The 13,065-nt window shown below is 39.2% G+C and overlaps 2 protein-coding genes across 5 annotated transcripts; both read right to left on the bottom strand.

Annotated features, from left to right (window-relative positions):
* Positions 1-2,258: 2,258 nt before the first annotated feature.
* tra2b (transformer 2 beta homolog) lies at positions 2,259-8,304 on the bottom strand. 3 transcript variants are annotated; one of them, XM_085384226.1, is made up of 8 exons: positions 8,189-8,304; positions 5,697-5,836; positions 4,051-4,210; positions 3,751-3,939; positions 3,545-3,660; positions 2,824-2,958; positions 2,634-2,704; positions 2,259-2,543 (listed from the first exon to the last, which is right to left on the bottom strand). In XM_085384226.1, exons 1-8 carry the CDS (start codon positions 8,210-8,212, stop codon positions 2,533-2,535), a joined length of 846 nt encoding a protein of 281 aa, XP_085240352.1. In that variant the 5' UTR covers positions 8,213-8,304; the 3' UTR covers positions 2,259-2,532. The 3 variants fall into 3 exon arrangements, with proteins under 3 accessions (XP_085240352.1, XP_085240351.1, XP_085240350.1); XM_085384225.1 differs by having other exon boundaries at positions 2,634-2,701; positions 5,697-8,296; XM_085384224.1 differs by having other exon boundaries at positions 5,697-8,295.
* A 2,094-nt stretch (positions 8,305-10,398) lies between these two features.
* On the bottom strand, positions 10,399-12,390 carry LOC146651230 (hatching enzyme 1.2-like). Of its 2 annotated transcripts, XM_085383803.1 has the most exons (9): positions 12,244-12,389; positions 12,099-12,150; positions 11,960-12,019; positions 11,725-11,877; positions 11,507-11,624; positions 11,241-11,419; positions 11,064-11,145; positions 10,855-10,979; positions 10,399-10,767 (listed from the first exon to the last, which is right to left on the bottom strand). In XM_085383803.1, exons 1-9 carry the CDS (start codon positions 12,313-12,315, stop codon positions 10,754-10,756), a joined length of 855 nt encoding a protein of 284 aa, XP_085239929.1. In that variant the 5' UTR covers positions 12,316-12,389; the 3' UTR covers positions 10,399-10,753. The 2 variants fall into 2 exon arrangements, with proteins under 2 accessions (XP_085239929.1, XP_085239930.1); XM_085383804.1 differs by lacking the exon at positions 10,399-10,767 and having other exon boundaries at positions 10,847-10,979; positions 12,244-12,390.
* Positions 12,391-13,065: the final 675 nt, after the last annotated feature.

Genomic DNA, 13,065 nt, shown 5'->3' with positions numbered 1-13,065 from the left:
GCTACTCCGAGGCTCTTGCTTCACCTTGTGGTGAAGGTTTAAACAGTGTGCTTGGTGTAACTGACTTGATTTCACAGTGGCTGTTTAGCTGCATTTAGTCACGGATCAATTTTCCTCAAAACCACGTTAAAAAAAAAAAATCATAAAGCAGTCCAACGACTCACCTTCTTCTGACATTAAATAAACGTTTTCTATGGCTATACAAGGCGAATCTATTGTGGACAAACCTGCTGTACTACAATTTGGTAACCTTTGACCCTCAACAAAGCAGGCTGGAAAATGATATTGATATTCTAGTCTTACTGACAACCTGAAGCACTTTACGCTGCCCACCACATTCATAGTTTTCAGGCTATTCATGCAGCACTTTAATCCTGTATCTACAGCCAGTTTAGAAGCACCAATTAGCCTGATAGTACTCCAGCTTTTTATTGCATTGGGAAACTGCCTCAAACCCTTATTTATTATCAATCATTAACAATTAAAAAAAAAGGATCCATATGTAATTTAATGTTAATAAGGGTCAGCATGATTGCATAAACAAACTCCTCTTTGTGTATTTTTCTCCTAAGCAATCATTCATTTTAGATCATTCCCCTGGTTGACTTAAAACCTAAAGTTTGCATTGAAGAAGCGGATTTATCTGCAAACAGTCCCCACTTGCTGTCTAAGTTGTAGTGAAACTTGGAAATTGTGTAATGGAAACCAGAAACAGAGACTATTCACTTTCAAAGAAGAAGTTGTACATTACTGCTGCAACCAACAGATGTCAAAAGGTCCAACTTTAGGCCATTACACGGCAAGCATGTTGCAAAAAAGTGACACGAAAGCCCAGATTTTTCAGTTCTGAATTGGTCAATCCATCCATCCTCTACCGTTTAACTGGGTTCAGTCTGAGCAGAGAAGCCCAGACTTCCCTCATCCCAGACACCTCCAGCTCATCCGGTGGGTCAGGGTGCATGCCTGGCTACTTGTGATTGCTGTGGTTATCTGCAGTTTGTATGGTAGAAGCTGAATTATCTGCAAACATTCACCATTTGTTGTCAATCCAGGAGGTATCCTAGTCAGATGCCTGAATCACTTTAACTGGCTCCTTTCAACGTGGAGGAGCAGCTCTATTCCGAGTCCCTCTTGAATGACCGAGCCCCGCCACTCTTCAAAGGAAACTCATCTCTCCCACTTGTATCCGCGACTACATTCCCAGAGCTTGTGACCATAGGTGAGGGTAGGTACGTAGGGGGACTGGTTAATCGATAGCTTAGCTTCTATACTCAGCTCTCTCTTCACCACAACACATCTGTTCAGCATCTGCATCACTGTGGACGCCATCCCAATCCATCTGTCAATCTCATGTCCCACTCTTCCCTTACTCTTGAACAAGACCCCAAGACACTTGACCTCCTCCACCTGCACAGGAATTAGCACATCCAAGTCCAAGACCATAGATCTCAGATAGAAAACGGTATAGTGCCAGCTATGGGTGAGGGATGAGTTACTACCCTAGGTGGAGGAGGTCAGAACTTGTAACGTATAAACATCAAACACGTTGCGTTTCTGCAGAACATCTGTCCTCCAAAAACACACTGTTGACACCAAGCAACGATGAGCAGGTCCTGATGTTTCTAACCAGAAAAGGGAGAAACTGAAATTCTGGATTCATTACTTTGATTTCAGAGAGCCAACTGACCCAGAGAAGCATCTAGCTGTGTTTGAGGTTTAAAAAACCCCCAACAAAATAGTATAATTTTACCATTTGTATATTCAGCACAGAGACGAGTTTTAAGCTATGCTTGTTGCCAAACGAGTTGTCTAACTGGTCAGATCTGTTTACTCTGGTCTGAAAAGTTAGGGGGAAAATAAATTAATTAAAAAGTTCCAGCTTGGTTAAAAAAAAAAAAAAAAAAATCCATCCAGCTAAACGTGGTCGGCATGAACAGCTGCAGTAAGGAAAGGACGAGGCCCGAGTGATTGAGCTTTTAACAGGAAGATTAAAATACTTTTGTGTTTTACTATTTCATCAAAGCAGTTTTATTCCTGATGTCATCCTCACCCACTTGACACTATACGAAGCCCTCCAGAAAATTTAACTTAACTCAAATCAATAGAAATGCCTTGCACAAATTCTGTAGAAAGAATATGCATAAATATCATAAAGTCAAGGCTTTAATATATTCATGTCAGCATTACAACTATCTTGCAAATGCAATAGTCTATTGTAAAAGGCATAAAAATACTGCGAGGAAGGACACGAGTCAAGGTGGGAAAAACAGATCTGCTTTTTAATCTGCTCCACTATACAACAAAAATCTGACATGAGTATAACATTTACAACAGGCGTTCAAAACATGAATGCACCGCTTCATAAATTTACTATACTTTTGTATTTTAAGCAAAAAGATGTTTGATGATTACAGTAAGAAAGATGTACTCTGAAGTCAATCATATCTGTCTTTACAAAACGTAACAACCCCCCACAAAAAAAAACAAACAAAAAAATTCTGCACGTTTGGGAAGATAAGGGGACAGAAGCCTTCAATATCGACCTGTGAAACAAAACAGGGTAATTAAATGACACAATACAACATGCTGGATTCTTCAATAAAAACTTCTGATACTTTATTGAAATGACTTACGGGGAGAATAAGACCGTGACCTCGATCGAGACCTGTAAGCGCCTCTGTAGTAAGGTGAAGGAGATCGCCTTCTAGAGGAACAAAGACCATTTATCATTTTTGTCAGTGTCAGGGGGATAAAATAAAGAACAGCAAACCCAAATACGACACGATGAGAATAAAGTAACCGCTGATATCCTTTAACAGTCACCTGTATGATCTGTAGTAGTCCCTGTCATCATAGCGGTCGTATCCACCTCGGTCATATCCACGGTCGTATCCACGGTCGTAACCACGGTCGTAGTCACGTGAATAGCGTCGGGGACCGCTTGGGCCGCCTCCTCCGCTACACAAAAGCAATAATATAAGATTTTTCACGCTACACAAAGCGTACTTTTGCATTATTTTACTGTTACATTCTCACCTCCAATTAAAAAGATTTAAAAGAAGGTTTTTGGTGCAGCATTATATACCTCTTTTTCACAAATTTCACCTAGCAACTGCCAGAACCTACTTGCTTACACTGTTCTCTAGTTACCTGTGGTTATCAGGGGGTCACTGACTAGACTCTAGGGCTGTGTGACTGAGACCGTAGCAACCACTCGCCAAGAGGTTGGAGAAAGCCTTTGAAGAGGTTAGTTGTGTCATTTTTACCATTAAAATCTCTGCGTTCATTTTAGGTTCAACTGGATACAACTTATGACACAGGGACTAATTTTGTAAGAGCCTGTTTCTATTTTCTTTTTTTCCCTTTACTGTTGACTGATTAAATGTTGAATAAAAACACTACTTTTCAGGTTTAGTAACACTAAGAATTTTATTTCAGATGCTTTGATGTGTCCATAAGTTAGAGCTGTCTTATATTACAAGCATTTTCACTGTGTCTTTGTTTAAAAACATATTTAATTATTCCACACAAAGAGATTGCTTACTATGTGGGCCGGCCCATGTAAATTCCAGGTGTTGGGGTGTGAGGTCTTTTTGTGATGGAGAAGTCCACCCTGATTGTACGCCCGTCCAGCTCCATGCCATTGGCTCGCTCCTTCGCCTGAAAGTGAACATAAATTACACTTGCAGTCCTAGAGGATATTTTAAGTATAGGTGTGGCAGGCGGGTTTATTTATTATTGTTCTTGTACCTCTTTGGCATCATCTGTGTTCTCGAAATACACAAAAGCAAAGCCCCTGGAGCGCCTCGATTGCTGGTCATACACAATGGAAACATCCTCCAGGGGGCCGTATTTGGAGAAGACGTCCCTCAGATCCCTCTCTGTGGTGTACAAGCTCAGGCCAAAGACTCCCAGGCAGCAATTCGGATCTGGATTAGCCTGCAAATTTGAAAGGTTTCAAGATTTGGATGTGATCATTTTCTCATTAAAATCATTCATTAAACCAATACATCCTCTGTTTTTAGATATCACACATTGCTAAGCACATACACGGTTGCCAATGTGCCTCCGACGATTGGACATGGGTGAATGGCTGTGGCTTCTGCGCCGACGCTCTCCGCTGTAGGACCTACTGTGAGATCGGTGATGATAGGACCGTGATCGGGAGCGGGATCGGCTGTAGTGTCTCCGTGAGCGGTGGGAATGTGACCTATAGAGAGCGAGAGAAACAAACAACCCATATTCATACGTTCTCTGGCAATTTTCATGTAATTCCACAAATTTACATTTGTCTTTATGAAAATTATAGCATGGACTAAAAAAAAAGAAAAAAAAAAAGCATGAAATATTTAAAATAACTGCCAAAACATCCCAGACTCTAGTGAAAAGTAACCCCACTTACCACTGTCACAATCTCTAACACTAAACCCTCTGTGACGTCAAATTTCCAACAAGGCTTTATTGACATTGTCGCAAACTTTTGAAAAACAACAATTTACTTTGGATTTCTGTGCAACTTAAAGTGTTTCTGTCAAAAATACACCTGGTGCTGTATTGCTGAATGACAGCGCTGCCCCTGCACCTTACAAACAGAGTAAAAAGTCTCTCTCCTGTGAATGGGGAAACAGAATGCACAAGTCAAATGTCTTATTGGAGGTACTTTAAGCTGCTCCCTTATTTCCCAAGGGGCTGCCACAGTGTGGATTGATCTGCATGTTTGCTTTAACACAGCCCTCCTATTTATCCAGGCTTGGGACCACCAATAGGAGTAATAATATTAAAGAGATGAACAGGTGAAATATTTTTTAATAGCCTAAAAGTAATAAAACAGGTAGAAGTGCACACAGTCTAATGGATGAAACACTGCACACAGAAATACTGTGTATGTATTTAAGAGCTATTTAAAACCATTACTCACAGTCTTCTATAACCACATCATATTTAAATGTTGATGAAATGTGTGGCACTTTGCATCATGTAAAACACGCACAATGTCAGATTAATTTGCAGCGTGTGGCTAAACCTAGCGATGCTAGTTAAATGCCAGTTTCCTGTGACGTAGCCAACACACAAACCTTCTGTTTTCTAAGATCAAAGTACTGCAAAACCCGCCGGCTCGTGCCTCTTTCGCTTGGTAACAACTTCCTGTCACAGAGATTGAGAGTGAGAGATAGAGACAGGCTCTCACCTCAACTACGTAACATCTGAGACTGAACCGTTAAGCTGCGTTGTGCCTCAATGAAATATGAACATATAGTTTAACTGAATAGTGTTTGTTGTCAACCATCAAGAGCTGCAACACTTAATTCCCCACTGAAAATTTGCACTGAAAGTGTAAATTTTACTTGCATGGTCCGATCTACTGACATTGTCACTGCGTTTGTAGCACAGTGACCAGGACACTCATTCACACATGATGCAGAAATTGGCAGACAATGCAGATGTAAATGTCTTTTTTTTGTTTGTTTGTTTGGGGTTTTTTTCAACAACTTGGAAGTGAAACTCTTGAACTTTTGCAAGATTTGTCAATGGCCAGAGAAACGGAAGAAGTCAGCTCCACACAGAAGTCCCCTATCTGGGTTTGAACCCAGGATTCTCTTGCCGTGAAGCCCTGAACAGGGTGGGTATAACATGAAAGTGGCCATATTGAGTCTGTTTATTGATAGTAGAGAATTTTATGCCAGTGTATTACTCACCAAGATTTTGACCTTGACCGAGATTTGGAGCGGGAGCAGTGGGAGCCTCCTTTTGAGTGGGCAGGGGATTGAGCTGGGGACTGGCTCCCCGACTTCCCAGAGCCCCGTGGGCTCACGCTCCTGGATGCAGAGCGAGACTCCTGAACGAACCACACACATTTTTTTATCAGCACCAATGAAGTGATCAACACATACATTTGCCAAAATATTACTGTGTATTTAAAAATTAAGACTATCCTGTGAAAAGTACAGGAAGGAAACTGAATTTAGGGTTGTGAAATAGGAGTGCTGTGTAGTCATGGATAATATGACATCAATATGTTTACATTAATAAGTTGTTAAATAGTGGGGAAAAAAAGAAAATGGTCAGTTGTGAGATAAAATTGCAATGATTTAAACTAATGTGTGTGTATTGAATAAGAAGAACATGCACGCATTTGACAAACAGACCAGAAATTTACTTAGCGCAGTGACCTTATCCAGATTACTTCCTTAACTTCATTTCTGTAACTTCATTACTTGACATTATTCTTCTTTCTTCAATTGTCTTACTTCTTCTTACTTCCCCATCTCTCACACACTGCCCATACTTCTTCCCTCCTCATGTTTTAGCATGCATTCAACAATTCAGCTTCACACATCTGAGCTTCATATTATTGAAAATAAAGTGGACTTCTTCCGTATTTTCTTCGTCCAACCTTAACCTTTATGAAAAAGAAAAGGATGAAGAATATATGACTGCAATTAAAACTGCACGCTCATTCAACGTTTAATGTGGTATTATTATTATTATTAGTAGTAGTAGTAGTAGTAGTAGTAGTAGTAGTAGTACGAGCTAATGACATTAATGGGAACGTTAAAGACCACATTATACATACGGTCAGTGTTTTTATTAACATTCACGCTCAGTGGTTTTGCTTTCACTTTTGTGTTTTTCTGGCCACTTTTCCTAAGAACTTCCTCAAAAACAATTTGGAATAATTGAGAGGTAAAACCGGGGGTGATCATTTTTTAAAAATTACAACTAAAACTGAAGGGTAAGGATGTGAAGGTAACTTCTTGTGATTCCCTTTGCCTTCCTTTAACAATATATTTTCCCAAATGAACCCTTCTTACATAATTTCTGACAAATGGCCTTTAAGTCACCATAGTGTTCATCAAACCACTGACTGTGAATATTTTATAATCAAGATTAAAACTACCAACACTGTCTCCATTTTTTTAAGCGGATAACTCCAAAATAAAGTGTAAAATTTGCTCCAACGACCTCAAGATGTAGCAGTCACTCATTTGAGCAGCCCTTAAAACCTGTTCTGGAAATGCAAAGACAGAAAACTGTTGCTATCTGTTACAATTACATAATATATTGAAAATCTTAAAGATTAAATATTAGCAAAAGAAAAGGAATCCAATAAGAGGCAAAAAACCAAAACAAAACAAAACTTGTTAGTTAAGCAACAAGCACCCAGCACCTTGCAGGAACTAATACAAACCAGTTCAAAATATGGGTTTACATGCAGAAAATAAATTCTTCATTTCTTTTTTCTTAATCTGCCATTTACCCTCCCACATGGGAACACAGGGCATATCACACGCCCATTAAACAGACAGAAGCATTCAGGAGCTGTGCAAGGTGAGGGGATATTAAACAGTTCACTACAGGAAGGATATTACTGCACACAGGTCAGTCAGCCCAGCAAGTATTAATCAAACTTATCCATAATGCTGGTGCTTGTGGCGTATCAGCTTTAACAGTTTTAAGATGGTGTGGGAGAGCTGCATGAGTTAATAAAAATGATTTTTTTTTTTTATAAGGTCAAATCTTGAGGTCGTTAGTTTTGTTTTAAATTGTTGTTGTGCCTAAGAACTAAGGAAACCCACAATGACATTCAAAGATTAATAACCAGCAGACGTAACATGATATAATTCAATCCGGGGAACAGGGGGGGGGAAACAAAACAAAAACAAACGAACGAACAAAAAACAACATCAACAAAACAGCGAAAATATAACAGTTCGTTAGGCAAATGTCTTCCACTGAATCCGCGACGACATGAAATATTTATTTTGGTTTCTACGCACAATAATCAGACAAATCAGACGAAGAAAATTACTGAGTTTTAACAATTTAAAAACGTTATAAAAATGTTTGCCGACATTGTAGTGTTTTCAGTGCAAACCCCGGCTCGTAAACAAAAAAGCACCAGGCCTAGCTTTCATCTATAAGCTAGTCTTAGCCAGGTAGCTAAAGATGAACTAAAAACTCGCATCCGTTGCGCATAAAGTCGCCTTTTATTGTTTAAATTTGTGCAATTTATTTTCTTTCTAAAACCCAGCTTTCGACCAAAGAGTTGTGCCAACAAGGTAAGCTGGGTACTACTAGCCAACAAAATATGAATAAGGTTGTTACCGTTACAATTTCAGTTACCCTGTCAAACCCAATGATTTGAAATGTTTAATGCATTACAAACGGTAATAAAATGTATACGTACCCGGCCTTTGTCGTTATCGCTCATTTTTGAAATTTAATCTATTGTTGACAGATACTCTACAATCTACACTACACAGTCTCCGTGTGTGAGACTCTAGCTCCACCCCCAGGTCTGCATCTAGAAAGATCCAGCAGTCTCGGGGCTGGCTATCGCGTTTTTACGTGCCAAACACGAGATTTGGTTACGTGTAGAATTTCCCCCAAGAGGCCACGTGAGAAACTCGGAGTGTTGTGAAACAAGCTGAACTTAATTCTGCACGATGTTAATTTTTTTTAGTTTCTTTTAAAACTGGTACGGTAGGAGTAGATGTAACAGTTAGGCAATGAAAATGTAAAATAGGCACAGCAAATATGCCAACATTTTTATCACAATTTAATCCAAAAACAACAGTAAACTTTTAACTTTATAGCAAGTCCTGTTGCTATTTTGCTTGTAGTTTAGTTACTTCATCAGCACTTTTTCAGTTCTTTTATTTTTATTTTTTTTGCATTTCTTCTGTGAGAGAAATAATGTCTATTTTGTACAATGCCAGCAAATAGAAAAACTCTGTGACAGAAGGTGAATAAAAAAACAAAACAAACACACATACAACTGAAATAGCAAAATAAAAATTAAAACAAAAGCTCACAAAACACAATGGAAGTGATTGAGGGAGACAGTAATGTGACAAAACAACTGGGGAAGTGAAAGAAACCGAAACATGCAAACTCTGCACTAATCCTTATTAAGGAAATACAAGTATACACATTCCCTGGCCACTTTATTCTGTATACCTGGTCAACTGCTCTCTAATGCAAATATGTAATCAATAAATGGCACAACAGCAACTCAAAACATGTAGGCAAGTAGACATGGCAAAGACAACTTCCTCAAATTCAAACTGAGCATTAGAATGGAGAACAAAGATAATTTAAGTGACTTTGAATGCAACGTGGTTGTTGGTGCCAGATGAGCTGATTTTAGTATTTCAGAAACTACTAATTTACTGTTATTTTTTGCACATTTCTATGGTTTATGGAGAATTTAAAAAATTGAGTGGCAGTTTTCTGGGTGAAAACACCTGGTAACTCAAAAAACACTCATTACAACTAAAATGCAGGGGCTCACCAAAACAAGATCAGCTCCTTGTTCAGCGTATATGGCATAAAAGATTTATGTAGCTTTAAATGGAAAAGAAGGCTCAATCTTTTACTAGGAAGGTGTAAATAATCAAGTGGCCAAGAAGTGTACATAAGTAAGTGTTAGCTTAACACTACAATAAGATAATTGGCAAGTTTTGCTTAATTCTACAGTGAGTGGTGCATAAACTCCCAGACATTATGTAGCCTGGCAGAATGCACAGTTTAATGCTGCAGCAGCGTAATATCGGCACCCTTAAAAGCTACAAAAAGAGAGTGACATGTGTTAGTTTCTCTAGGGGGTGGCACCATTGTTATTGAAGTCCCCATTGCATATATAAAATCCTAATATATTTATCCATCAAGACATGTCAGACATTTACAGCAGTGAAATTGTGAAAGTGAGTAAAATTAACCCAGAAGTGAAATTCATATTTTTCCATCGATTTATACTGTGGCAGGTGATGTGCTAAAAATTAACCATACTGCTGATTTTGCAGTTTGCATAGTTAACTTCACCAGGGCAAGAGCAGTGAATCACACAGTTTGTTGCACTTTTCATTCGGTTTTGAGCACTTCAGGTCAGTATCACTGCTAGTTTTTATTATCTCAAAGAGGAGATCATTTTAACACATAAGGACACATGCTCAGAAGACATTGGTTCTCTTTCTCAGGGATGAAGTTCAACAAATCCAGACACAGATCTTCTCTCAGTGAAAATCACCTATCCAGTGTCTTTTCCATTTGCACCTGGGACATTAATGGACTTGCACAAGTCCAAAACTACAGCGGCCCTGAGAGATCAGAGATATCAGCTTACTGTGAAATTAAATGTCAGTGACTTTGGTTACTTCAAAATGGTAATATGTTGAACATCTTGTTTACCAGCTCTTGACAAAAATTTTTTTTGCCTAATAACATCCACTGTTTATTTTTCACATATGTGAAGTTTATACTGTTTTCATTTCACGTATGTAAGTGCGAAATCATTTACTCTACTTTTACACCTGAAAGCAGTGTCTATTTTTTACAACTTGTAGTCTGTCTCTGGAAAATAAAAATAAACCATTAGCCATTTTTTATTTTTTATTTTTAATTTAAAGTAAGCAGAAGATAGACAAGAGCCATAAAATAGATCGGAGATCGGATACAATGATGTTACTGGCATCAGCGGGCACTTAAAACTGGTGAGTTTTGTTTTTGGCACTTTATTTATACTAGAGAAATGCAGCCTTTAGTTGTTATCTAGTAATTTATAACACCCCACGGCAGAAGGTCTTGAATCAATAAAAGCTCAAAGTGCAGACTAGACAGTGAAAATAAAATATACATTGCTATAGACTCAGGTTAAACCACTGTCGCCCAGATTATCATCTCAAGCTGAGAAATTGTAATAAACTATTTGTGACATCTGGCAGGACATTACAGCAGAGGTTTCTGGATCCAGTTAGTCATCGGTAGCTGTAGTGAGAAACAGAGAGGAAATCCAGTCAGTCCTTTTCAAGTTTTTTTCTAACAACTGTCAGTTTGCTGTATAAATCTACCAACCGCAGTTATAGAGGATATTTATTTTATGAAGATCCATTACGCTAGGACCATCTCGCTGGCCGATGGGGATATAGGGATCTGGTTTGGGGATTATTGTTGGTCCGCCATCTTCAGAGAAGGCATATCTGTATCAAAGATGCAAAACATATGATACAGTGATGCCCGAGTCTAAATGACAGATAATTATGTTGAATCAGAGAGCAACTCACCGTCCATAATGCATGACAGAGGCGTAGTCATATGGGCTGTTGAGATTGTTTGTCACCTGTTTCCTGAAGTTATGTATGTGCTCTGCCAAAAAAAAAAAAAAAAAAACACCTTCACACTCATTTTGTGAAAAATCGAGCCACTGCAATTAGAATGACGTAGTGATAAAACGTGCGAACCTGGCATGATGTTTTTCCATATAATTGTGACATAGTTGTCACGGTCTGATCGGGATTGCTCGTGTACGAAGCCGAGAGCATGCATGAATTCATGAGCAGCGATTCCCGACCACATGCACCCAGGAGTCTGCAGTGACAGGGTCTGGCTTCCCCCAGTCTGCCCCAGAAATGACCAGCAGCTAGGGAGGGATGCAGAGCACAAATTCTACGGTATGTACAATCATCACGGCACACTGTAAGAAGCCATAAGCAGGAGTCACGCTCACCCATATCTAGGCTGAACGTCAAGGAAGTTGCCTTCGTGAGTGCGGGGAACAAATTTAACGCATGTTCCAGCGGAAATGTCTTGCATTCCAGTTTCTATGGTGATTCTGTCCATGTCGTCTAAAGTTAGGGTGAAAGAATGCACAAAAAAGGCAGAATATGAAATAATAAAGGGATATAAGAAACCGGAAGCATCTCCTTAAGTCTTAAAGCTTCATACCATACAGTGGAGAGATGATGTAGGGTACATAGACAAATCCATCTACAGATTTAGGCCACAGACAGGTGTTGCCGGGGCAGGTTATGGCACTCCTTACATGAGAAACAGCAATATCGCCGTCCCTTATTGACATTCCTCTTGGGGCTCGTATCTCTGATGAGAAAATACATTCTTTTCAATATGCAGGGGAAAAACTGACATCAGTACAATTCTATGTAATTTACAGTTCACTTACTGCGATTGACCTCCAGGATTTGATCCATTGTGGTCATTTCATCATGCTCTATATTTTCCTCTGAACACAAAAATAAATATGGAATAAACAGAAAATCACTGTGAAAATGCAAGATGAGGTGCAAGGAATCGTGACCCACCAGAGAATTTCCTTTTCAACCTCACTTTCCCCTCGTGCACACCAGTCGAATTCTGTCGCACAAAAAATGTTGACATATTTCAGCTGCAAAGCATGACAAGACAAGAAAAAAGGAGTCTATATACTCCTCTTAATTACATACTTACTTTAACAGGTATTGTGTTCGCCTGGGTCAGCAAGCCAAACAAGATAACCAGAAGTATAATGGAAGAATGCATTGTTGTGTTTCAGGCTGGTTCACCAGTTTCAATCCAGCGCTCTCCTGATGCAGGAGCTAAATGAACTCCTCACCTCCGCTGAATCTATATACCCACTTCTCCTCCGCTGCTCTGTACTGATTGGGCCTCAATTCAGATGATGAAGCATGATTAAGATGCCTCATCATGCGGTGTGTGTAATTTACTCTAAATCCACTGCTGATCCATAACGGGTGGGCCTGATGCTGACCTTCACTTATGCCCTGTACTTATTGCGTGCAAGATTCAGCACTTTCAGAAACAAGGCACTTAAAGGTGTTTTTGCTGTCCGAGTTCAGCCCGACAGACCAGCAATTTGTGTCTGACTGAGCTGGCAACTAGTGATTTTGTGATATGCTATCAGATGATAACTGTCTTGGCAACGGTCATTTTTTGTCACACAGTTAAATATATAAAAACAAAACTTTATCCTCTTCCAAATATTGCTTCTATTCTTATCAAGGGGCTAATTTTGAAGGGCAGTGACGAAGCGAAGATTCTCATGTGTCAGCACTTTATGAAAACTTCCCTCGTGGTGATTGGACGAACAGAAGAAACTACTGCATCTTGAGTTAAGGTAGCACATTTTTAAATATAGAGAACATGTCTATTTATTACCAGAGACTTTGTTCTTTAACCTTCCTCATTAAAACAGATTCAGATCTCCTGTTTAATGTGATCAAGTCACCCGTTCTAAGATTCTTCACATACCTTATTACCCTGCCTCTGCTT

The sequence above is a fragment of the Rhamphochromis longiceps genome, linkage group LG16 (genome assembly GCF_057381845.1).
Source record: "Rhamphochromis longiceps isolate RC_006_pf linkage group LG16, R_longiceps_female_GT1.1, whole genome shotgun sequence".
Taxonomy (NCBI): domain Eukaryota; kingdom Metazoa; phylum Chordata; class Actinopteri; order Cichliformes; family Cichlidae; genus Rhamphochromis; species Rhamphochromis longiceps.
Note: the sequence above shows the minus strand (reverse complement) of the source record. Positions and strands in the feature narration are given on the sequence as shown.

What these genes read in the sequence shown, in the direction of transcription:
- tra2b (XM_085384224.1), bottom strand. Translation starts at nt 5,893, where the DNA reads ATGTATGTGTTGATCACTTCATTGGTGCTGATAAAAAAATGTGTGTGG. An exon ending in GGAGGCACATTGGCAACCGT is followed by an intron (nt 3,940 to 4,050) that starts GTATGTGCTTAG and finishes TCAAATTTGCAG; the next exon opens with GCTAATCCAGATCCGAATTG. An exon ending in TACATGGGCCGGCCCACATA is followed by an intron (nt 2,959 to 3,544) that starts GTAAGCAATCTC and finishes GCTTTTGTGTAG; the next exon opens with CGGAGGAGGCGGCCCAAGCG.
- LOC146651230 (XM_085383803.1), bottom strand. Translation starts at nt 12,315, where the DNA reads ATGCATTCTTCCATTATACTTCTGGTTATCTTGTTTGGCTTGCTGACC. An exon ending in GTTGAAAAGGAAATTCTCTG is followed by an intron (nt 12,020 to 12,098) that starts GTGGGTCACGAT and finishes TTTTGTGTTCAG; the next exon opens with AGGAAAATATAGAGCATGAT. An exon ending in ATGGAAAAACATCATGCCAG is followed by an intron (nt 11,146 to 11,240) that starts GTTCGCACGTTT and finishes TTTTTTTGGCAG; the next exon opens with AGCACATACATAACTTCAGG.